The sequence below is a fragment of the Arachis duranensis genome, chromosome 6, assembly GCF_000817695.3.
Source record: "Arachis duranensis cultivar V14167 chromosome 6, aradu.V14167.gnm2.J7QH, whole genome shotgun sequence".
Classification (NCBI taxonomy): Eukaryota; Viridiplantae; Streptophyta; class Magnoliopsida; order Fabales; family Fabaceae; genus Arachis; species Arachis duranensis.
In genome coordinates, this window is record NC_029777.3 from 8,474,331 (window position 1) to 8,501,607 (window position 27,277).

The window sequence follows — 27,277 nt, forward strand, 5'->3', positions numbered from 1 at the left end:
TGGTTGAGATCTTGATCCAGCATGTCTCACCAAGCCTGTTGACGTTCGTGAACGCGTGAAGCTCGTAACAGAGATCTCAGTCTCTCAGCATCGCCTACATCTCACCAGCTGAAACTAACCAGCGCCATCGCCGTGATTGTGCTCTCCGACGAAGAATCTGCTTAGCTCGGTGGGTTAGGGTTTCCATATGGGGGTTGACAAAAACGATGTTGAATATACGGCATTCGGGAGCATTCACAGAGCGTGAATGGCCAGAGTTTATACGGAGCAGGTGGAGTGAATTTGGCTTTCACTATTAGCTCCGGTGTCTAGCTGCTGCCTTTTTCATTTCAATTTCTTTTTTCTGCAGTTGTGATATCTCTTTCCTGAAAGTACATAGTCATCGTGGATAAATGTGACACATGAGATAAGAACAAGAAAAACTAAGAAGTAATAAAACGTATACAATCTAGAGTGAATGAAGTGATATTTTTGTAATTACAATTTAAACAAATAAAAACAACAGACAAACAAGTTTGAGATCAGTAATGTGATTCAAATGTTGAAATATCTGAAAATCCATAGGAAGAACCTAATGAAAACTCATGGCCACACCTTTGATATCTTATTCATACGCATAAAAAGGAAAAATTAAAATAATAAAATTTATTAGTTTATGCATTTACTTATAAGAAAATTGACAAGAATGGGAAGAAACAAAGAAGGTAATGGCAGCAGCGATATAGAAGAACAATGCTAAAGTATTGCAATGAACTCTGAAGTCCATGAATCATGCCTTAAGTATAGTTATAGAAACCTTCCATTTGAGGATCAAGAAATTTGCTAAGGTTTTGAAAAAGAAACAGCCTTGCCTATACATTTACTAGGAGACAATATGCCTATATCTATGTTGAACATCTGGATGGTTGTGGGGGAAAGCCAACACACACCAATTACAAGATACATTGATATTACTTCTAATCAATAATTAGGAAGCCCATCTGAAATACATTTGATCAACAGAATGAATACTTTACAAGTGAAGTTTGTATTCCATGATTACTTTCAAGTTCAACATGTTAATCTACTGAAACATTATCCTGGATACTCTTCTTATATATAGTGTCCCTTATATCATTAACTAGGTTATTGAAGCTACAGTGCTGTCTAAACACCACGAATTCACCATAAACTCTTCTCTCTTGCTAAGCAACAGAAATTAACTACAACAATTTCTACTAAATACGATAGATTCCATGACAAATAGATCCTACTACATGAACATGCAGAACCAAATAGATTCACTAAAATGACAAGCCTAAAACATCACCTGTGCCGCGAAAGCATCTCATCACGAGTTTCCTGCTTCTTTTCAGTTCCATTGTCTGAAATAACCTCTTCCTGCACCTGCTCCTCAATTTCCTGGCTATCCTCCATTGGACCAACTCTAAAACAAATAAATAGATATTAACCAAAAATCACCAAAATTATCTTACAGTTATAAGAAATCATATGCAAACATCAACAAGAACAGAATCGAAAGCAAACTAAGCATCGAAGTTAGAAAGGAAACAGTGAGGCTATACGCTATGCAACAAATTCTCAATATTAGACAGTTAAACCTGGATCAACCAATGCCAAATTTTATTGAAAAAAAAAAGAACCACAAAAAAATAAATGGAAGATGAATGAGTTTAGAAAGCAACAACAGAACAAAGATAAAGGAGAAGGGGGAAATTGAAACCACTGCTTGCAGCCACCGATGGGGAGGAAGTAGCCTGCAGCCGCCGCAAAGAGACGAAATTATGGAAGATGCATCAAAGAAAGAACAATGATTTTATTTCAGAAACAACTGAGACAGAGTTGAGTTTTGCACAACACCACGACTCATGTTCACATTTCAGCAAAAAATTCTTACAGAATTATTTTTTGCATTACTTGAGGATCTTCATTAATCCAAAATTATCTCTTACAGAATTTCCAGAAACAAATCCTTTTTATTCCAGCTAATAAATTAAGAACTCAAAACATCTTTTGAAAAAATTTATATTGGCGTATGTAAAGTGTTAGTGATGAGAGGATTGACATACCAAATGAAGAATTTCTAACAATGTGATGGTGGGTGCAAATCCATAAAGCTATTTAGTCTTGGATCCAATTAGCTAAAATGAAATGGATATAACATACTAATGTTTATTCTTTTTCTCTATATGTCATAGAATAAGGGCTGCTGACTACAGGCATCAAACCCAAATAAATAGAAATATCAAGAGTACCGAAGAGGATAGAAAAAAGTATAACAAAATATAATCAAAATCCAAAAATGAAATGATAGAATAATACCTGTCTGCTAGGGTACTTTGGGGAGCTTTGATATGATTTATTTTCAACTGCATAGGGTAAGCTGAGTTTACAGGAGGCACTGATGGAAACTCATTCTGATGCTTTGAGGGAGTGACTTCAAACCACCAAAAGCTTGTCTGTGTGCTCCCCTCTTTTGTCGCATCATTCCACCATTGCCGACATCGAGATCTCCCAATCTTCTCCTCTTCAAGTGCGGCACACCATTCTGCCACTACGCCCTTCCAAAAATGCCATTGAGACGTTGCCCTGTCTGGTGCTTCTGGCTGCCCTATAAGCTATCCAACAACAAAAAAAATAAATAAATAAACAACTATCAAATGCACAAATTAAATTTTATCCTAATCCAATATCATTTGATCAGAGGACAGATCAGAATTTCTCAATGTTAATAGTACTTTATCTATAGTCAACGATATGATTTCTAAAAGACGGATCTCAAAACATGATTTTAGATGAATAGTTTGAGAAAATGTATGAACTTTAGAAGTGAATACTACCATATGTGCTTTTGGTCAAGAAAGTCATTATCACTATTACAAAACTGGAAATACATGTATCTCAATATCTGTAGAGTGTAGACTTGATAAAAATCAAGTCAATAGAGAATAAAGGGAAAAAAAAAACAACAAAGGTCGAGCTGTTTGAGGTTTTTTCTTTCTTAACTTCATGTTATAATCTCCTTTAAATATATATTTTTTTAAGTCACAAAGTTACAGGAAGAACATAAATTGCATCAATGTTTAACGTCCTCATACTAACCAAAATGCAAAAAATGTTAAATAACTTTTTTGGTTCTCGTATAATTCATATATAGTTCATGTAGTTTCTCATATTTATTCAGATTTCGCTACAAAAACAATTAAAGAAGATTGATTCTAATCCAACAATTAATTTCTTTATATTAAATATTAAGGTGGTGACATGGATGCTATATTTAAATAAATCCTAAACCATTCAACATTTAAAAGTTAAGGACAAAGTTCTCACAAACATGCTACCTCCATCATCCTAGTCTGAATAACTGAAACCATCATTGGGTGAACTGGAAGAAACACTGCAGAGGCAGTTAATAACTTTGAGTTCTCCTTTTTAAGGACCCTCAACAAACACTGCAGAACAATTATGGAAAATTTAAAATACATGGAGAACATACGTAGATTGCATCAACATTCTCAAATAACAAAGCTTTTTTACTCTGATTCAATCACAGCTTCAAGGAATACAACAATTTTCACTATCTATACGTCAGTTCAAAGCCTTACACAGTAATATTAAATGAAAGACTCATATCCAAGAGATTGAAAACCGATATCAAAGCAAACAGTCCTTAAAAACAGGTCAACAATTATACTGCTGGTTCTTTGGCTTTTGATTGCAGTTTATAGTAAAAGAAAGCAATTAATTATTTTTTCTATTGAGGCTAATGTATTAAAAGGAATTATATATTTACATGTAAAAGTATATATGTATAGATATTTGAATTGCATCCACAACCTAATCAGCAATATAAAGCTACATTGAATAAGTGGCTGATGAACAATCACACTGATAATACAGTTTAATAATCAAACTTCTAATGATGTTTATGAATATTCTTTACAATTTCCAATTTTCAGTTTATTAAAACCCGAGTCACAGACTCACAGGCCAGCTCGATAGAAACCTGAAACTTATATCACCAAATAAAACAGAAGGAAATCAAACAAAATCATCGACAATGTGAGAAAATCTCTTAACGCTAGTTTCTTGTCCTTCTTATACAGTATAAACTTTGTTAATATTTTACTCAAGACGCTGCATTTCAATAAAAAAAATATTTAATGGCAGAAAAGAATAGGAGAAGAAAAAAACACAGCTCGATTCCTCAATCATGAATATTCTTTTCTAAAAAAATGAAGAAAACGATATACAAAGAAACATGCAATTAAAATTCACCATTCAGCTCAAGCTCAAGGTTTCTCAACCAAATGCGTCTCAACGCAGAAAAAGCAAAAGGAATAGCAATTCAATGCAGTGAAAGTGAGAGAGAGTGATGGCTTACAGTAACTCGCAGTTTGCACCCAATTTGCACGGGATTATGCTACGGGATTATGTTCCTGCACCCAATTTGCAAACCCAATTTATCATATAACAGCTCATTAACTTTTAAGAAAAACACTTGTGATGGCTTACCAGTAAATTTTCAAACCCAATTTATCATATACTCCCATCAGTTGTGCACACCGGATATTCAAACTGAGTAAATGAAAGCCTGAATTGTTAAAAAAGTATAAGGTGAAGAGATAATTAACGTAAAAGGAGGAAGCTTAGGGAGAGTTAGAGGGAAAGTAGTTACGCGCAGCAACAGAAAGGAAGTTGCTTGAAGGGGGTGCGATGAACATCCTATCCTTGCTGTGCTGCTACTTCCCCACTCTGTCGCCTCTGAAATCACCGTGAAAGCTCTGTTCGCCTCGGCTCCTGAAGCTTGCATCTGCTCCTCCGCCTCCTCGTCTCTTAGATCTTCCTCTCCTCTTCTTGATTTTCAACTCTCTCGCCTGTGACTTGTCCAATACTTCTACCACGTCGTTGTTATGGACGAAGAAGATGATAAGAGAAAATCAACCAGAGAGAGAGCGCGAAAAAGAAAGAAGAGAAAGGAGAGATCGAAAGAAATCAAGGAAAGATTTGATTTTTAAAACTCTAATTTTAAATTTGTTCACCCTTACCCTAATTTCAAATGCTCAAGTTCAAATTCTGATCCAAAAGGGAAAGAACGCGCCACCGGTGAGATATGAGACTGAGTTGAGTTGAGTGAGAACGGAAAAGAATCCAAATTTGATTTTAATTTCAAATATCCCGCCTAGTTTCTACTGTTGTATTGAATACTGACAACTTTCAGATTTTTGTTTCTTTCATGTTTTCCTTTCATCATATATCATACAGTGCATTCGCACGGCAACATATATTATTGTTTAGAGTTGGAAAGAAAAAAACTAAATTTTTCTATCCTTAAGTTATTACCACAAGAAAAACCTAAATCTTTCCATCCTTAAATATTATTAAGCTATAATATTATATTATTAAAGAACAATCTTTTGTTTGAATTTTACTTTTATTATCCATGTAAAAATTAGTTTCGATCACAAATCAAACATTGAGTAAAAAATTATTAAAGAAAAGTCGTTAAAAAAATTAAAAAGAGTAATTAAAAATGTAAGATTAAAAGTTTAAAACACTTGTTGCCTGTTATGATTACCCCTTATACTTAAAAAAAGTTGCTTTTTAAACTAATGTACATTTAATAATTTTTAAAAATTGAATTAAATAGTTAAAAGTTATTACTATAACTTTGTTTGCAAGAAAAACTTTCTTTCTTAAAAAGGTTGGTTTAAAAAAGAAATTCTCAAAAAAAAAACTGCTTATATTTTTCTAAAAGATAAATTAAAAAAGATAATTTTTTTTAACAATTTATGATGCAAAAATGATTTATTTAAAAAAAAAGAAAAACTTAAAAACAGGATAAAAATATGAGACTAAAATACTTGTTGCTTGTTATGATTACTGTTTATGCTAAAAAAAGGCTGTTTTCAAAAAATAAGTAATTTAATCATTTTTACAAATATAATTAAATAGTTAGAAGTTGTAACTATAATTTTGTTTTTTAAGAAAAACTGTCTTTTTTAAAAAGGTTGTTTTTGAAAAGAAATTCTCTAAAAAACTCTTTATATTTTTTTGAAAGATATATTAAAGAAGAATTTTTTTTAAAAAAATGATTTATGATGTAAGACTAGTTTAATTTAAAAAAAAGAAAAACTTAAAAAAAAGTAAAAATATTAGACTAAAATACTTCTTGCTTGTTATGATTACACTTTATGCTTTAAAAAATGCTTTTAAAAGAATTCCATTTAAAATTTTAAAAATATAATTAAATAGTTATAAGTTGTTACTATAACTTTGTTTTTAAGAAAACCTTTTTCCTCCTTAAAAAGGTTGTTTTAGAAAAAAAAATTATGTTAAAAAACTTCTTATATTTTTTCAAAAGATATATTAAAGAAAAATTTTTTTTAACCAGTTTATTATGTAAGACTTGGTTTATTTAAGAAAAAAAAATTTAAAAAGGTTAAAAATATAAAACTAAAATACTTGCTGCTTGTTATGATTATTCTTTATGCTAAAAAAAGCTGCTTTTAAAAATAGTTTACATTTAATAATTTTTAAAAATATAATTGAATAGCTAGAAGTTCTTATTATAACTTTGTTTGCAAGAAAAATTATTTTTTTCTTAAAAAAATTGGTTTATTAAAAAAATTATCTAAAAAACTTCTTATATCTTTCTAAAAAATATATTAAAGAAGTTTTTTTTAAACAATTTAGGAGATAAGACTAGATTATTTAAAAATATTAAAAATCTAAAACACTTGCTGCTTGTTATGATTACACTAGTAACTAACAGCATAAGTAATTAATGTCCATTTTTATAATTAAGTCACTAATATCTCTAAAATATACTCTAATTGGTTGAATAATTAAACTATCGGACTAACTTTATTTTTTATTGTACACTTTAGTATTCTTCATCTGAGTTCATTTGGTGCTCTTGTTCATAGTTTTGTTTTGCAAGTTTGATATAGAATGGAACTCAAAATAAGCTGGAAATTTTAAAAAAAAAATTTCTCTACCTTGATTTTTTGAGTTAAGAGAATTACTCTACTTCACTTATTTACACCTGAATTTTTTAAAGAAATTAAAAAAATTCATTCATAAAAATTAATTCAAAAAGATTAACAAAAAATCTTTAAATAAGTTATGAACAGATCAACTTAAAAATAAGTTAAATTTTTATAAATATCTTATTTAAATTTAAATATTTAAAGATAATTTAATTTAAATTAGATTTTATCTTTATTGTATTAGATCAGATTTGATTTAAATTTAAACTTTTTAAAAATATAACTAAACTAATTCAGATCTTCTAAAAAATCCTAACAAAAAAATAAATTAAATATAGATTAAAAAGTCCTCCAAAAGAGTATGAAAGCTGCTCGGTAAGATATCGTGGTTTTGTTTTAATGCAATTGGATTCATTGAACTATAATTTTATCGAAAATATTTGATAACCAAAATAAATTAGTTTAACTAACATGTTAAGTTTATAAATTAAGAAACTTTTCATTGAAAATATAAAAAATTTAAATTTTTAATGTATTTATTTTGTATTCATTAAATAAAAATATTTAAAATTTTTATACAAATTAGATAGATTTATGTTTTCAATGAGATTAATTTTGGTGTATATAATTAGGATAGATAATTATTAATTTATTATTTTGGAAATTGGATGGCAATGTCTGGTGTATTTCGATTTTCGACAAAAGACTAGGGTTAGTGATTTGATATATTAAAAGAAAAATTTTAGGGGTCAAAATTTTATTGAAATTTAGCCAGCACTTAACCATAAAAAAATGAATAATGCTACATTGATGATATCTTTAAATATCATTTCATACTGTTAAAAATATTAATGATAACTAATTAATGACTATTTATCACTTTGCTGGCTTCCTAACATTTTTCTATGTAAAAATATGTAAAAAGGTCATATTTTATATTTTGTTCTGATAGTTTGTCAATTATCTTAAATATAACTTGCAGCATTAATCCATCGACGAGAGCACTCAAAAGTTGCATTTGATATTAACCAACTTCATTTTGAATGTTATTTGTATCAGGAAAAGTTGATTATCTCACTAATATTTGTTATTTTGATTGGTTGAGTAAGTAAATGATCGGACTGAAAATTTCTATGGAAGACTTCAATTTTCAAACAAAATATCAAGAGATCTGATATAAATGGATCAAAAGGAATTTTCTGTTCAATAAAACACTAAAATTGAATCGGTGGTCATGGATTCTTTATTCCTCATTTTATGTGGGAGTACCATTAACTCACTTAAAAATATTTACAAATTGAACTTCATTTTTTTTTTGAAGAAATTGATAATTAAAATTTTGTCTTCTGGTTTTGCTTTTTACACATTTTTCCTTTTCTTTTAATTATAATTCCAAAAATAAGAGAAATGTCTTTGTTAGGACTTTTTTTCCTAGTGTTCGTGTTCTTGCTGCAGCTACCAACGTCGCTGTCGCAGCCTGTACTTAGCACCGTCACCACTCCTTCTACTGCCGCCACACCACACTTTTAGTCCCTTTGTGTTGTTGTGCTTTGCCTCTACTCCTGCGAACTACTCAGGTTTCATTTTAATCATAATTTCAGAGATGAAAGAGATGTCTCTACTAAGACTTTTTCACTAATGTTCATGTTCTTGTCACATCTCTGCAGCCTACACCGCCGCTGTTGCTGCCTGCACTTAGCACCGCTGTTGCTGCCTGCATTTAGCACCGCCACTACTCCTTTTACTGCTGCCACACCACACTTCCTAGTCTCTCTGCGTTGTTGTGTGCTTCGTCTCTACTCCTGCGAACTATTCAGGTTTCATTTTACGTTATTTTGTTTTATTGCTTTTTCTATGGCAATTTTTGTGTATTTGGAGATTTTCTGCCGTCTTCGCACGCAGTGTTTATTTTAAGGGTGGAAAAGAAAATAAAACAACTACTTCACTTCAATGGCAGATTAAGGGTGAAAAAAAAAATGCATTACCTTAACTGCGTATTGCAATTGGCAACAAGCACAATAAATTTTTCTTTGTAAATTTGTGACTATTAATTGGTGTCTGATTATGTGAAGATTTCAGATCTGACTTGACTTAGAAAACTTTTTCTGAAAAAAAAAAGACTTGTCCCTTTCATTTAACCAAACCAACATAATTCGAATAGGAACTGCAATTTTCCCTTCCCTTTGTTTTTGATTGAATCAGAACTTTGCATCATATCATATGCATAATTTATATGCCTTTTTGAGCCCATGTAACAACATTGGTTCCTGTTCGTGCAGAAAAAATGTGATTGTAAGCATCCCCCTGGTGATAAAATATACAGAAGTGGTACCCTATCAATGTTTGGTGTATATTTACAGTAATGTTTTTGTTATTATTAATATAAGTTCATCTATTCATTTTTCTCCTCCTATGGTAAGTTTTATCCTAGGCCACTATGATTGATATTTTTTTATATCCAAACTCAATTCCTTAATTCTTGCAACGATGTGATTACTTTTAATTATTGTTCTATGTCTAAACAGGTTGACGGGAAGAAGAACAAGGTTTATGGCCAGAATCTGTGTTATTTGGCAAAGTTGTTTCCTGATCAAAAGACCCTCTATTATGATGTAGACCTATTTAAATTTCTAATAGCCTTCTGTAAGCGCGCTCTCCCCCTCCTCTATCCTTCTCACACCGATGCGCACACACATTTTTGTAGATTTCATCCATTTTAATTTCAAATATTGAACAGTATATGAACTTTCCAAGAAGGAGGGCAAAGTTGGCACGCCAGAAAGACCCCTTTCAGATCTTGGACTGCTAAGCTACAGAGGATATTAGACCAGGGTTCTCTTGGACATTCTGAAAAAGCATAAGGGTAACATTTCCATCAAGGTAAGCATCTGTATAATAATTTTTTCATAGAACGCGTGTTATCTTGTTACTGAGAAAGTTGTGTTTCTGCAGGAGCTAAGTGATATGACTGCCATTAAAGTCGAAGATATATTGACAACTCTTCAGAGCCTAGAATTGATCCAATACAGAAAAGGACGGCATTTTATTTGTGCAGATCCTAAGGTTCTTGATCGCCATCTTAAAGTTGTTGGTAGAGGGGGTCTTGAGGTTGATGTTAGCAAATTGATTTGGACCCCTTGCACGGAACAAAGTTGAGGCAAGAGCTACCTACCCTTTAAGTAACTTTGATGAACTTGTATATATAGATTTTAGGTTTGGTTGGTTAGTTGTTTTAGCATTGCCTCCTTTTGTGTATTAACAAATAACAAATACTTGGTCTTGTAAAGATCTTAGCTAGCTTAGGAACACATTGATTGTTATAAGCTGAATCATTCTTACCTGTTTTAATTCATGACTCAATTTATTTGTGCTTAATTTCAACAAAAAGAAAAGAGAATACTTGGAAATCGACCTTTAATATTTAAAAAAAAATAGAAATTGGTAACGATTAGATTTAGTTCTACCTTTTCTTATGAGCAATGTACTGAATCGTCTCTTTTCGTGCAGTTTGAAGCATGTATTGTATTTTCTTTTTTGCGGTATCTTCCAATCCTACAACTTAAAAATTAATTTGTTGTAAATTTGTACTTGATTTAAGAGATAGCATATTGAATTAAATTCTGAAATTAATATGACAACATTTTGTCATACAAGAAACCCGAAATTAAAAAGACTTCCCAATCAAACTTGCATTTACAAGCCACCAAAAGAATTAAGATGAGAAAAACTCAAAATCTATGAAAAGTTGAAAACCACTAAAAGACAGATATGCTATAAGGCTCTTGCAATGGTTGGTCATCAGAACACAAAATTGGTTTTCTTAGCCTACTGTCTTCTCTATATGCTCATCCATGACTAGCAACACTGTTAAACAAAAGGGTTAGTCACTTCATGTTCAAGCAAACCACAGTAACCCTAATGACTCCTGATATCTTGGATATAGCGACCAATTTGCTACACACCGAGATAAAACGCATCTACCGCAAGAAATACTCCAAGCTGTGAGGAAATGATCAAACATACAAAACATTATGATTGAGAAAAAGAGAGTTGCGACTAACAGAGAGAAACATAGATTTGGCAAATTACCAGCCGCACTGAGAATACTAATCTATAACCCCAACCTTCCTTCGCTGCAGCCACTCTTTGCTGATTAGTCCAACTGGATAATCATGAAAACATAAATTTTGTACTTCTATTAGTAATATAATGAAACTATATTTAAATGGTGCACATAATGATTATGTCGTTTCAATTTTAACCAACAATTTCTCATCAATAACCGGTAATTATAATGAATTTAAAATACTAGAAATTATAACCTAGTAATAGTATAAGAATGCCTCCCCTCATATCAAGATAAGAAAAATTGTTAAGAAAAAATTATACATATGATATGATGCAAAGTTATGATTCAATAAAAAACAAAGGGAAGGAAAAATTGCACTTTCTATTCGAATTGTGTTGTTTTGGTTAAATCAAAGGAACAAATCTCTTTTTTTTTTCAGAAAAATTTTTTCAAGTCAAGTCAGATCTGAAATTTTCACACAATCAGACACCAATTAATAATAATCATAAATTTGCAAAGAAAATTTCATTGTGCTTGTTGTCAATTGCAATGCTTAGTTAAGACAATGCATTTTCTTTTCCACCCTTAATCTGCCATTGAAGTGAAGTAGTTGTTTTATTTTCTTTTCCACCCTTAAAATAAACACAGCGGTGCAAAGACGGCAGAAAATCTCCAAATACACAAAAATTGTCATAGAAAAAGCAATAAAACGAAATAATGTAAAATGAAACCTGAGTAGTTCGCAAGGACAGAGACGAAGTACACAACAACGCAGAGGGACTGGAAAGTGTGGTGTGACGGCAGTAGAAGGAGTAGTGGCGGTGCTGAGTGCAGGTAGCAACAACGCGATGGTGTAGTCTGCAGAGATGTGACAAGAACATGAACATTAGTGAAAAAGCTCTAGCAGATACATCTCTTTCATCTCTGAAATTATGATTAAAATGAAATTTGAGTAGTTCACAGGGGCAGAGACGAAGCACAACAATGCAAAGGGACTGGAAGTGTGGTGTGATGGCGATGCTAAGTACAAGCAGCAACAGCAACGGTGGTAGCTACAGTAAAAACACAAACACTAGGAAAAAAAGCCTTAGGAGAGACATCTCTCTAATTTATGGAATTATAATTAAAAGAAAAAGGAAAAGGTGTAAAAAGCAAAATTAGAAAGGCAAAATTTTAATTATTAATTTTTTTAAAAATAGAAAAATAGGGTTCAATTTGTAAATATTTTTAAGTGGATTAATGGTACTCCTACATAAAATGAGGAGTAAAGAATCCATGGCCTAAATCGATTAGCAAATTAGGGTTTGGTTTTTTTAGATTTGGGCTAATTTATGGTCTTAGTCCTTGAAAAATAAAATAATGATAGTAAAAATATTAAAATTATATAATTTTTTAAAAAAATAGTAAAAAATATAAATTAATATTAATTAAATTATTATAAAATATTTTAAATATATTATTCGTGCGGTACTATTTATTATGTGTCACGAATAACTGGATCTATTATATAACAACGGATATAAGAAGCAATTTTTGATATGAAGTTTAGATATTGAGGTTATTTTTAAAGAAGCATCAAATTTACGCTAATACACTTTCATCCTGAGAACAATTTTCAAAGTAACTTTAGTCTTTCACATAGTGCTTGAAATATATGCAGTGCTGGCGTACTGCCAGCATGTTATAATAGGTAATTAAATAAGGCGGGTCCATTAATGTGAGTATTGAATTGTTTTATGACCCTATAATCATTAAAATAGTTTAGATAATTTTTATCGATTAATATATGGTTATTTATTAACATTAGATAATTGTTATCAATTGTGAATCCAATTCATTCTGAATCCAATGGAAAATTGACCTATGTAAGGTTTATGATGAAGTAAATACAATGGTTGAGAGAAAATCAGGTGCTTTTTGCTTTAAAGGTTTTAGGTTGTTGATATATTATAGAAAAAATTATTAATTGATTGTGTACTCTTGGAATTCAAGAAAAGGAAAAAAAAGTATTTCCGAAGAGTCAAAAAACAAAATTTATTGTATACAGTTGAAGAAAATAAAGATATGACTGTGTGTATGTCAAATATTTCGGAGGAGTCAATCAACCAAATCATATGGTGGTTGATGAATATAGAATATTTGGTTAAGTTCCTGTCTATAAATGTAACTCTCCACTATAAAATCATGAATAAGATTTTGTTGTTGATAGTCATAATGTGAGGACTAAGATTCACCATTAAAGAAGTGTATTGTCACTACAAGAAAGTACTGGAATAGCGACCGATTTTAACGACGAAAAAAATCGATTGCTAATAGCGACCAATTTAGCGATCGATACAGAATTTTTAGAACCAAATCAATATTGGTTGCTAAATCGATCGCTAAATTACATTTAGCGACCGATTTTAGCAACCAATAAATTCGATCGCTAATAGCAACTGAATTAGCGACCGATAAATTTAAACTACAAAAATAAAATCGGTCACTAAAATCGATTGCTATTTTTTAATTTAGCGATCGATTTGGCAACCAATTTATAAATTGTTAACTGCTTATTTTAACGTAATTTAGAGGCCAATCTCTCCACAAATTCCCACTCAATTCTTTTCCTACTTCCAAGTGAATAAATTGTTAATTGTCTATTGTACTGAAGACCATTTATTTGAATTAATAATACATGGTGGTGCTTATTTTATCTAAAATTATGAAGACAATGACAAAAGAAAAGGAAAATAAAAGACGATATCCAATAATAAAATAAAAAAGGTGAAATTGACACGACTTGCTGAAAGTTTAGAAGAACCAATAACATCCAATTCTACCACTACTCCATCTGCTATAGCGGCCAATACACTTCTGTCATTAACTCCCAATTCAAGTATTTCTAAAAACGCTCAAACAGTGTCAGATCAAAGAAAGCAAATACCTAATAATGAAGTTGAAATCGAAAGCAATCAAATTGGAGTGTTACCTACTCACGCGTCTTCAAATGTTGAGACAAGTTAAAAGAAGCTAAAATTGGACTTGGCAGGAGAAGGGTACATTTATATAGAAGAAATGTACATAACAATAAAACAACTTATTAATAGAATAAGAAAATAGATACTTATTCAAATATAAATAATAAAGAATATAATGATTGAATAAGAAATTAATTATTTCTTAAAAAATAAACAGATCCTAAAAATTTTTATTAATTTGTTTTGAATGGGTCTGATTTGTTGTTATTATATCTTAATTTCAATAATATATATATATATTTCTGATTAGTTATTAGTAATTTTTAAGAGTATTATAGCATTTTTTGGTAATTACAAATGTCTCTTAGGTTTCCCTAGTGTTGTATTTTTTTATATATTTAACATTTAACCATGACAAACTGCTTTGTATTAATTTATTGATTTGTTGTCCACTATAAGAAGATTTCACTCCTTTGGTATTTGATCTGTTGTCATCAACAGATTTTGTTTTGTATTTTGTGAGGATAAATTTACTTCCTTAACAAATTTTTTGGATTTAGGATAAATTTATTATGTTTTTACTATTAGAATAGGGCCTTATCATTTTAAGTTTACTTTCTTAACACCATACAAGACTACAATAATTTTATTTTTTTGAAGTTAACCTCTTATATTATATTCATAATATCTACAGATTTTTACCTTCACCTACCACGGCTCATGGAATTTCGGACATTATTAAAGGGCATTACTCTCAGCCGTGGCTTTCGTGGAAAAAAATACCATATGCTACTAGAAAATTTTGGTGAAAAAAGTTCGAAGTAGGTTTTAAAGAAACATTTAATCTTTGGTAGATTAAGAATTAGTTCTAAGTTTGGAAAATATAATACATATCAACTTATAACTATTTTTTCCTTGTGTTGATTATCTAGATCAAACATCCGTTTTTTCTCCAGATCTTTATTGGGCTCGAAAAAATTTTGAGAAGCGAGGTGCGGCTTTATTAAAAGAAGCTCGTGCAAGTCGTGTCAAATCTCAATGGATAGGAGATATTGTGTAGGATGCTCTCTATGCTTATTAGAATACTGACGCTAGATTTCTATAAAAGAGCGGGCAAAGCAAATTAAATCGAGCATCTGATTGCAGCAGCTCTTCATACTGCTGGCTCAATTTTTGTTACCCAACACAAAGCTAATGTGGTGATGTTATAGAAAAACTTAGATCTTTCATTTATAATTTTATACACTTCAATTGGTAGTGGATACTCAGGTTTTTAATTTATATCTTTGGTGGAAAAAATCGTTAAAGATGATTCCAACACAGTTAGAATTGTTTGCGAAGACCCACAAACACAAAGATGAGACATGGGTACCTCTATATGTATTATTTTAATACTGCATTAGGGCTAGTGTTTCGCCTCATAGGGCTGTTCTGAAACACTAGCCCTAATACAATATTAAAATAATACATACAGAGAGATATATATTTTGATTAAGATAGACTCACCTGAACATGTTTTGATTTCTTATCTACCCATGTCTCATCTTTGTGTTTGTGGGTCTTCGCAAACAATTCTAACTGTGTTGGAGTCCTCTTTAATGATTTTTTCTACCAAACATATAAATTAAAAAACCTATGAGTATCAACCACCAATTGAAGTGTATAAAATTATAACATAAAAGATCTAAGTTTTTTTATAACATCACCATATTAGCTTTCTATTGGGTACAGAAATTGATCCAGCAGTATGAAAAGCCGCTCCAAATCCGCTGCAATTTTACTTTTTGCGCACTCTTGTAGAAACCCAGTGTCAGTATTCCAATAAGCATAGAGAGCATCCCACACAACATCTCCTATCCATTGAGGTTTGACATGACTTACACAAGGTTTTCCCAACAAATTTTGTAGTAAAGCCGCACCTCGCTTCTCAAAATTTTTTCGAGCCCCATGAAGATCTGGAGGAAAAAACTGATGTTTGCTCTAGATAATGAACACAAGTAAAAATAGTTATAAGTTAATATATATTATATTTTTCAAACTTAGAACTAATTCTTAATCTACCAAAGATTAAATGTTTCTCTAAAACCAACTTCGAACTTTTCCCACCAAAATTTCCTAGTAGCATGTGGTATTTTTTTCCACGAAAGCCACGGTTGAGAGTAATGCCCTTTAATAATGTCCGAAATTGCATGAGTCACGGTATGTGAAGATAAAAATCTATAGATATTACTTAATATCAATCGGAATACAATATAAGAGATTAACTTCAAAAAAAATTATTGTAGTCTTGTATAGTGTTAAGAAAGTAAACTTAGAATGATAAGACCCTGTCTAATAGTAAAAACAGAGTAAATTTATCTTAAATCCAAAAAATTTGTTAAAGAAGTAAATATATCCCCACAAAACACAAAATAAAATCATCAACCGATCAAGCACCAAAGGAGTGAAACCTTCTTATAGTGGACATTAATAAATTAATGAACAATGGCATATAACAAAACAGTTTGTCATGATTAAATGTTAGATATATTAAAAAAAATACAACAATAAGGAGAATCCAAGAATCATTTGTAATTATCAGAAAATGCTATAATACCCTTAAAAATTACTAATAACTAATCAGAAATATATATCATTGAGATTGAGATATAATAACTAATCAAATCCATTCAAAACAAATTAATAAAGATTTTCAAGATCTGTTTATTTTTTAAGAAATAATAATTATTTTTTTATTCAATCATTATATTCTTTATTATTTGTATCTGAATAAGTATCTATTTTCTTATTCTATTAATAAGTAGTTTCATTGTTATGTACATTTATTCTATATAAACGTATCATTCTCCTGCCAAATCCAGTTTTAGCTTCCTTTGACTTGTCTCAACATTTGAAGACGCGTGAATAGATAACACTCCAATTTGATTGCCTTAGGTTTCAACTTCATTGTTAGGTATTTGCTCTCTTTGATCTGACATTATTTGAGCGTTTTCAGAGGTACTTGGATTGGGAGTTAATGACGGAAGTGTATTGGCCACTGTAGCAAATGGAGTAGCAGTAGAATTGAATGTTATTGGTTCTTCTAAACTTTCAGCAAGTTGTGGCAATTTCACCTTTTTTATTTTATTGTTGGATGTCATCTTTTATTTTCCTTTTCTTTTGTCAATGTCTGCATAATTTCAGATAAAATAAGTACCACCATGTATTATTAATTCAAATAAATGGTCTTTTCAGTAAAATAAGCAATTAACAATTTATTCACTTGGAAGTAGTAAAAGAATTGAGTGGGAATTTGTGGAGAGATTGGCATCTAATTACGTTAAAATAAGCAGTTAACAATTTATATTTTTCCACCGATTTGGGAACTCATTGATATTCCCTCATCTGTGATTTTTGCATTCTTCACCTATCTCTATCTGTTATTTCTCTACTGCCACTTCCTATACTATTTGCTCTCTTTCTGTTCTGTCTTCTTCTTATTCTCATACAACTACTAACACAGAATAAATAGAAATGAAGTTGAAAGACCAAATTAAAATTAAGTGCATAAGGTCTCAAGGGCATCAAAATACAATTCAATTCCTTCCCACAAAACAGAAGAGAAGAGTAAGTTAACCTGTGCTGAGAAGAAGAGAAGAAAGCATCGATTTTGGGGGTAGCAATAGACTAATAATCCTCACTATCACTATCACTATCAACATTATTTTGATTCTCATCATTGTTATCTTCTTCATTATCATCAAGCAATATATCCATCTGATCTTTACTGTCATATTCAGAATCATTGTCAAACTCAAACTCCCCATCATCTGTGTGAACTACATTTACTTCATTCACTTGAACTTCTTCGTATGCACCATCCTCGGCTCTTAAACTTCCAAATGGTTCATCATTTCCTACAAGTTCTTCAGGTGTTGTTTCATCTTGATATGCATGTTCTAGTGTATACCGATCATCAACTGTACGTCTTGATTTGGTTCTGATAACCCCCCACCAATTGGTCTTTTCTCTTATCTTTTCAGGATATGGGACATAATAAATTTGAATTGCATTTTGAGCAAATATGAAAGGATCGTATCTTAAATATTCTATTGTGTTACACACCTCCACAATGCCAAGTTGTTTATTAATCTTGACTCCACGGTTAAGAGTACAATCAAACCATTAATACTTAAACAACAATAATCTATTCAATTCACATCCAGAGTATTCAATCTCAATGATTTCTATAATTACTCCATTATAATAACTTTCCTCATTGCCGTCATCATCTCCATTAACACAAACTCCAGCATTGAAAGCTTTTTTTACCAACACTCCAATTTTCTGTATGAAACTTAAAATCATTTACTATATACCAAGAATAACTTTGCACTTTTTTACTAGGACCCCATGCCAAATGGTGTAGACTTTGATTCATTACTTAATTTCTGCTATCATGAATCTAGAAAAGATTCAAGGTGTTAATAACTAACTTACAAAAATGAAAATATTTAACAAGAAATGGTAGGAAACTTACATAATTCTCAAACCAAGTTGGAAATTCTAATGTTATTCTTCGGTTGGTTTCATCTTGGCTGATATTTGGATTTTTACCTCTCAAATCTTTCACAAAATATCTAAATTTCATATAAATATACATATATATATAAGTACCTCGTAAATAAGACTACTAAAATATAAAAATGGAGTATTTGGTGATCTTACTCAATGTATTGTTCAACTTCTTCACAATTTTGTAGAACATGTAAGTGTGCAGCAACCAACTCTTTATCCTCTAAGTATCGGCTCTTAATTATCCTAGATGCGCGTCCACGATGGTTGAATATTGATAAAGTTGGAAATTGAATATTGATGGCTCCACCGTCATCATTTCGGCCCAAATTAGTTCTCATTGATTGTACATGAGACTCAAAATAATAAGTGCAGAAATGAGAGGTTTCTTGACTCATGTACGCCTCACAAATAAAATCTTTCAACGCGTGATTTATTTTTAACCATTCGCTTTAATCTATTCAAGTACCTAAAGCAGTAACATGTAAGCATAGAGTGGCAGCCATAAGATTGAGATTAAATGACTAAGAGCATTGAATTAAAGTTATACCTCTCAAATGGGTACATCCATTGATATTGGACTGGACCTCCCACTCTTGCTTCATACGGAAGATACAAACAACAACAACAAATAACAACAACAACAGCAGCAAAGCTTTGTCCCATTAAGTGGGGTCGGCTACATGAATCAAACGACGCCATTGTGCTCTGTCATGTATCATGTCTACAGAGAGACCGTTTACATGTAGATCTCGTTTGACCACCTCATGGATGGTCTTCTTAGGTCTTTCTCTGCCTTTTGCCTTTTGTCCATCTTCCATCTCGTCCACCCTCCTGACTGGATGTTCTATCGGTCTTCTTCTCACATGTCCAAACCACCTGAGACGCGACTCAACCATCTTTTCCACAATGGGTGCCACTCCAACTCTCTCCCTTATATCTTCATTCCTTATTTTATCCAATCGCGTATGACCACTCATCCATCTCAACATCTTCATCTCTGCCACATTCAGCTTATGTTCGTGCTCCCCTTTAGCCGCCCAACACTCCGTACCATACAGCATAGCCGGTCTTATAGCGATGCGATAGAATTTACCTTTAAGTTTTAAAGGCACTTTTTTGTCGCATATAAAACCAGATGCATTCCGCCATTTTGACCAACCTGCTTGGATCCTATGATTTACATCCTGTTCAATCTCTCCAATCTTCACCTCTATATTGGGGTTTTCTCTTCTCAGACTGAACTTACATTCCATATATTCCGTCTTGCTACGGCTTATGCGCAGACCATACACTTCTAAAGCTTCTCTCCATAACTCCAACTTCTTATTTAGATCTTCCCATGACTCTCCCATAAGGACGATATCATCGGCAAAAAACATGCACCATGGCACAGGCTCTTGGATGTGCTCTGTGAGTACTTCCAAGACTAATGTGAAAAGGTATGGATTTAAGGATGATCCCTAGTGTAATCCTATACCAATAGGGAATTCCTCCGTCACACCACCTTGAGTCTTCACACTAGTTGTGGCCCCATCATACATGTCTTTAACTGCCCGAATATATGCGATCCTTACTCTCCTCTTTTCTAAAACCTTCCATAAGACCTCCCTTGGTACCCTATCATACGCTTTTTCCAAATCAATAAACACCATATGTAAATTCCTTTTATTACTACGATAACTCTCCATCATTCTTCTTAATAGGTATATCGCTTCAGTGGTAGATCTTCCTGGCATAAATCCAAATTGGTTCTTTGTTACTTGTGTCTCTTTTCTCAATCTCCGTTCTATCACCCTTTCCCATAACTTCATAGTATGACTCATGAGCTTAATCCCTCTATAATTTTCGCAACTTTGTATATCCCCTTATTCTTGTAGATAGGTACCAAGGTGCTCTTTCTCCACTCATCAGGCATCTTTTTTGACCTTAAAATCTCATTAAAAAGCTTGGTTAACTAGTTGATGCCTTTTTCTCCAAGACCCTTCCAAACCTCAATCGGGATATTATCAGGTCCTACTGCCCTGCCATTTTTCATCTGCTTTAGAGCCTCTTTTACCTCGAAGTCTCGAATCCTTCGATAGTAGTCAAAGTTTTTATCTTTTTCCCTTGTGCATAATCGACCAAGGCTCGGAAGAGTCTTCTGTCCCTCATTAAATAACTCGTAGAAGTAGCTCTTCTACTTTTCATTAATCTTTTCCTCTTGAGCCAACACCTCTCCATCCTTATCCTTTATGCACTTAATCTGATCCAAATCTCTCGTTCTTCTTTTCCGCCCCTTTGCGATTCTGTATATACCTTTTTCTCCTTCTTTCGTGTCCAAAGACTGGCAGAGACCCTCATATACTCTATCAAATGCTCCATTTAGTTAAAAAATCCTGGAGAAAAAATTTGCTCCAACTTACATGTGGTGGTGATAATATTTTGCTCCATCAACAATAAGTTATCGGCTACAAAATTGTGGAGCACAAATCCTTGAAATATTTGCTTAATTCAGCTATAGGCTTCCAGATTTGGAGTTGAAGATTGGCAAAGGCAATTGATAACAAACGTTCCAGAAAGACATGACAGTCATGGCTTTTCATCCCAAACAGTTTCTCTTCTCGAATATTTATGCATCTACGCAAATTAGAAGCATATCCATCTGACATTTTAATCTCACTAACCTATTTATAAACTGCCCAAATCCTTTCGTCGGTAGAGTTCCTTCAAATCCATTCTTGCCTTCACATTGTCTTTAGTCATGTCTTTAATATCCATTACCGTATTAAAGACATTATCAAAGACATTTTTCTCAATGTGCATCACATCAAGGTTATGTCTTAACAAATTGTCTTTCCAATACGGTAACTCCCAAAATATACTTCATTTTGTCCAATTATGAGAAATACCAAAACCAAGACATGAACAAGATTGACCTTCTGTACTTCTTCAAAGATTGCAAACACTTCGCCAAACCTCCTCGCCTAACAATCTAACCGGAGCTTGAGCTGTCACAATTCGATTTTTCAAAAATGAAACCTTATTTCTTCGATATGGATGATCCAAAGGCAAAAATTGACGATGGCTATCAAACCAAAAGCATTTACCACCATGTTTTAAAGTAAAAGTAATTGATTGATTCATACAACACGTACATGCCAATTTACCTGCAGTGCTCCAACCTGATAACATGCCATATGCAGAAAAATCGTTTATAGTCCACATGAGTGCAGCTTTCATAAAAAAAATTCTTCTTTTGGGATATGTCATGTAATGACACCTTCATTCCATAATAACTTCAACTCATCTATCAACGGTTGCAAATAAACATCTATTTTTCCCTTGGGATTATAGGGTCAGGAATTATTAAGGTCAGGAACATAGATGGCATGGTCATGCATAGTTCTGGTGGAAGATTGTAGGGAGTCACAATCACAGGCCAACAACAATAAGGGGTAGCTGATTGATTATAGGGGGAAAATCCATCAGCACATAAACCTAATCTCACATTCCTTGGTTCAGCTACAAAGTCCGAATGCTTGAGATCAAATTGCTTCCATGCTTCCCCGTCCGATGGGTGACATAGTACTCCTGGTTCTCTCTGTTGTGCACGGTGCCAACTCATATGTGGAGCAGAACTCAAAGAAGCATATAATCGTTTTAACCTAGGAATAAGAGACAAGTAGTGTATCCTTTTCACAGGAATCTCCTTGTGCCTTCCATTCACTATTTTTGCATCATACCGTGGTGCACCACAAAACTTGCATTCCTTTAAATCTTTGCAATCTTTCGCATAAAACAACATGTAACCATTAACGCAACAATCAATCTTTACTAAAGTTAACCCAAGTTCTCCCGTCCTATTAGGGATCTCACATAAAGTTGGGTAATTTTCTTCATGACTTGTCCAAAGCCTTATCAGGAACAAATCCTTTCCTATATAGATGGATTATTACATCTTCAGACTTCATATAAACCTTGTTTTTACACCTAGAACAAGGGCATCTAATTTGTCCACTTGACAAATCTGCTGATCTCTCAGTAAAGGAAATAAATTCTTCTACCCCTTTTGTAAATTCACTAGTTAAACCCTTTCGACCAAGTCTTAGTCTATTGTACATCCAATTGCGACTCTGACTCATATTCATAACCTGTCCCATTGTAATAGTGCATCTTAACTAAATGCATGAACAAATCACATTTTAACTACAATAAAACATTAATTGATAAACAATTAAGTAAATAAAAATAAAGTACCTTAACTCGTTGGACGCCCCTCACATAATTACAAAGCTTGAAAATAGAATGGAAGCTACGCAATCAATTTCAAACCTAAAGAAAAGGATAAAATAAAACCTGCTTAAATTTATTATAAATAAATAGATGCTGGAAAAGCTTTTTATTATAAATAAATACAGAAGCTTTTTATTATAAATAAATACTCCAATTGGATAGTCAAAAAATACAAAAGGTCCAACAATGAACCGGACTAATTTGATAACCTTTTTTCGATTAACCATGTCAAATTAATCTATTCGAAATTTCACATATGAAGAACAAAATTAGCTAAAAATAAGAAGGAAAAAAGAGAACAAAAATAAATGGGAAAGATGTGACATGTTGATATATATTAAGCTAAAATTACAATCTCAGTTAATTGAGCAAGCACACAATTCTTAACCTTCTGATAAACTGCTATCATGTATGAATCAAAGGAGACAGCAAAGGACTTGCCAAAAGAGACAGAAAGTGCAGAAGGTGTATATTCCAGTTAATATTAGAGAAAAAGGAGTTTCAAGGGAGAAAAGACAAAGGACTCATTGGCAGAAAAATCAGAAATAAACGGAAGTACCTGAAAACCAGTTATTCCTCTGCAAAGAAGTTTCTTTTTACCAAGCAAGCATAACTGGGAATCTAACTGTAAGTGATTCTCTGGTAAAAAAAATAAATAAAAATAAGAGAAAAATAAGAACAAGAACCCAGCCCTTAAAATTGGCCAAATCCTTGAAGCGTATTTAGTACTACACTAGTATTTTAAGGCACAAAAAATAACATTATATCCTCTTCTCATAAGCCTCACATCCTGTCAATTAAAAAATATATAGACCATAAAATATATAGAAAATTCATGAAATAAAATGACTGCGAGAGTTTATCCATACATACAAAATAGGTAGCTAATTAACTACAGATGACCTGATCTATTTCAATTCAAAGCATGTGATGAAAAAAAAAAAAGAAACACCACACACGTCAATTATATATTCTCTTCCCTTCTCATGAAGCAATTTACTGAATAATTTAGTTTGAAAACTACTATTTGAAAAAAAGAAAAAGAGCTATTAAATTTTCTTAAGGGAAAAATCCTAATTTAGAGTCAATAATGAATTTATATTAGAAAGGCACATCTATATATTTTGAAATAATCTAGAAGATAAAGGACCTAATAATGATAATGAGCTAGGCCCGTAAAAGAAATGAAGCAAGCAAGGCTAGTGGAATATATATAATGAAGGCACTAATTGAAATAATAGTCAAACCATGCATTCAACGAGAGCAAAGTCCTGCTGATATATTAAAATAAGAAGAGGCCTCTTATTGCTTCAATTAGTTCTAAAAAATATATAATAGTGGAGAGAGGAACAACCTGGCAAAATCCAGAGACTCCAGCAATGAACAGCAAGCTAAATGCCCTTGCTCGAAAAACTTCTAATTCAGATGGATCTGTTTGTAGCTTTGGTGGAGACCCTGGTACTGTTGGGATCATGAGAACACCAAAATCCTGAAAGTTTCAAACACATAAGAGAAATTCTTAGATAAGCAAGGTTCACCAATGAATCTTTTGGGCAACTAAGTTAAACTTTGGTATTATAATCACTTGGTCATGAAGGAAAACCAAAACAAACTATAATAGATGAAGAGTTAAGATAAAGTGTTTACGTTAACTACAGGAGTGGAATACTAAAACCACTTCTTTTAGACCGATACTTAATTAACGGAGTTCCACCTATCCCAAGAGTTAGGAGTGCAACATGAATAATAGAGAACTTCAATAAACACTAAATGGGAGTTTAGAATGAATATTGAATATATAAATAGCTAGGCTAACCTGTAATAACTCAAACTACACAGCAATGATAGCAGTTAAATAGCATTGGAACAACGGTTCTTTTTGCTTCTTTGTTGTACCTTTTTTCCCCCCCTAATATGCACTGAAATATACAATATTGAAATCCAATCCAAACTCAGAAATAGCGTAGGCAACAGTTAATAGACATTACATATAATCTTTCTTTCAAGAAAAAAAAATGAGGTTGATTCTAATGCACAGACAATATATAATGTGATATCTAATGCACAGACAATGTAAAAGGTTCATGCAATCAAAATGATTCACTCACAAAGATGAGCATTCATGTAGTGGGTATGAAAAATAATACTGATGTAACAATATATAATGTGATATCTATATACAAGTTTTAACACTTTACATAAAATTAAATCCTATTAGTAAACCGATAATCAATCACAACAAATGGAAATTAAAAGATAATACTACTTTTCATTTCGTTAATGCAATTCTTCCCTATTTCATTTCTTTGCCGGAGAAGTATATTAAGAAATTGCCATCCATTCAAACTCATCGGCACATGGAAATGAATTCAATTCATATGTGAGCCTTTTTCCTTGATTTGCAAAAACTCATCGGCACCAATCTAAGTTAAGCTTTCATTTCCAAAGTCCAAACTGAGCAACATGAAATTCACCTAACATCATTCTGATAAAGTGATAACAAAATTTGAGCAGCAAACTCAGTAAAAATAACACTTAAGCAGCAGCAACACATTTGACATCAATAAAGACTAAAAAGTTATAATAGAATTAAATAATAAAATTTACCAGGAAGTAAGAGTACTAGACGCATAAGTTAGAAAGCAAACTATCAAATTTTAAAATAATAAAAATAAAAAGAAACAATAAAAGAAGAATTGCAGCGGAGAATAGAAAAAGCATTGCACCTGGCAGCGAAGAACAGCAGAGCGGTGGCAAGAGAAGAAGCAGATGACGAACGCTAACAGAGAAGAGAAGAGATGAAGAGATACAGAACAAAAATTCCCATAAATTCACCAGCACCAAAATAAAATAACCGAGCTAAAGGAATTAGATGAAAGCGATTACCTTTGCAAAATTGGAACAGTAAGAGGGAAGAAGCTTCGAGAAGGTTCCATGATCCGTGCCCGGAAATAACCTTTACGACCGTATTAGAGAGAGAGAGAGAGAGAGCAACACAAAGAGCAAGCACTAGGCCAGAAAAAACAACACACATACCGACCCTGCATATACTTCACCTTTGCAAAAAAAAAATGTGCTTGCAATGAGCAAAAATCAGAAACTGAATATTGAAGCATCTAATCTGAAGAAATAGAGCATCATAAAGAATAGGAATCTGGTTTACCTTACTATTTGATGCGGCCCTTCGAAGAAGAGCTTTAGTGTAGTTAGGTTGGATTTTCAAAGCATGATTGGAGTCTTCAATTGATCTTTCCCATTGCCCAAGCTTAAACCAACAAGCTGCTCTGTTGCAATATAGAACCGAATTTGAAGGATCAAGCCTCAAACCATCTCCATATGCGGAGCAAGCTTCGGTAAACCTTTCTGATTTGAAAAGATCATTGCCACGCACTCGAGCTCTCGCCACCATCCTCACATTGTTGACCAAAACAGCAACTTCAACGTTCCGAGGGTCCATTTGACTGGCTTTCTCGGCTGCTTTAACTGCATTCTCAAACCTGCAATACATCCATCATCCGTTTTCACTCTCCAAACAGAATAAACCATATCCAAGGCGACATTTTCATGTTGAAGTTGAAGAAACTCACCTTCCCAATGCCTTCTCAATCTGAGCTCTGACGAAATACACATAAGCTTCAGAAAGCATTCCAAAAAATTTAGCTTGAGAAGAGGAAATAGTAAGTGGCTCCTATTTGGGTACATGTATCGAAATTGATTCTACATCGTCAATTTGGTGTAACTTCAACAGTGCTTCTGCTCTACACATAAAGAGCTGTAAATTCAATTTCCAACCAGTTCAGACATTTTGAACAAAACAACAGATGACATGAAAAGCTAAACAAAAGAAAAGAAAACTTAAATAGCAGCATCAACTTCTCTAACAACACTTTCCCAATCCCTAATCCTCCTTACATCTCCGCATTTGGCAATATGCTTTTCAACCAATTGCAACTTGTGCATCTCACACGGATCCAGATCCATCCCAGGGTAACAAAGGTGCTTCCTTGCAATATATAAACAAAATCTGAACGTAGATCTAATCTGAAGAAACATATGCATATGAAGAAAGGAATAACCATGGCGCTTAGGGGAAGGAAGTGAAATGCAGCAGCGCGGCAGCAACAGAAATGTCAATTCACTCTGCTTTCTAGGGTTTATGAACTAACTATTTCTCTATACAAAATCTTCATTCATAGAACCGAATCAAAGAAGAAAAAGAGAGAGAGAGTAACTGAACGACAGAGCGGCGGCGACGGGGGAACGAGTTAATATGAGTGGGGTAATTTTTTGGTGACTTTTTTTTTTTGTGACTATAGGAGTAGGGTAATTTGTTGTTGATAAAAATCGACCCTGGTTGATTTTTGTTAAAAAATAAATCAACATCGTGACCGTGGATTTTATATAATAAATCTAACACCATTCATTTA

At 32.4% G+C, this 27,277-nt stretch overlaps 1 protein-coding gene and 2 pseudogenes across 3 annotated transcripts; 1 reads left to right on the plus strand and 2 right to left on the minus strand.

Annotated features, from left to right (window-relative positions):
* Positions 1–6: 6 nt before the first annotated feature.
* LOC107492517 (uncharacterized) lies at positions 7–5,238 on the minus strand. 3 transcript variants are annotated; one of them, XM_021126431.2, is made up of 8 exons: positions 5,049–5,238; positions 4,679–4,897; positions 4,516–4,578; positions 4,385–4,439; positions 3,342–3,452; positions 2,323–2,618; positions 1,310–1,426; positions 7–365 (listed from the first exon to the last, which is right to left on the minus strand). In XM_021126431.2, exons 5-8 carry the CDS (start codon positions 3,375–3,377, stop codon positions 296–298), a joined length of 519 nt encoding a protein of 172 aa, XP_020982090.1. In that variant the 5' UTR covers positions 3,378–3,452; positions 4,385–4,439; positions 4,516–4,578; positions 4,679–4,897; positions 5,049–5,238; the 3' UTR covers positions 7–295. The 3 variants fall into 3 exon arrangements, with proteins under 3 accessions (XP_020982090.1, XP_015969041.1, XP_052118811.1); XM_016113555.3 differs by lacking the exon at positions 5,049–5,238 and having other exon boundaries at positions 4,516–4,594; positions 4,679–4,991; XM_052262851.1 differs by lacking the exons at positions 4,385–4,439; positions 4,516–4,578; positions 4,679–4,897; positions 5,049–5,238 and adding an exon at positions 4,279–4,343.
* A 582-nt stretch (positions 5,239–5,820) lies between these two features.
* On the plus strand, positions 5,821–10,334 carry LOC107492520 (putative MYST-like histone acetyltransferase 1; annotated as a pseudogene).
* Positions 10,335–10,656: 322 nt separating this feature from the next.
* Positions 10,657–26,831, minus strand: LOC107492521 (TPR repeat-containing thioredoxin TTL1-like; annotated as a pseudogene).
* Positions 26,832–27,277: the final 446 nt, after the last annotated feature.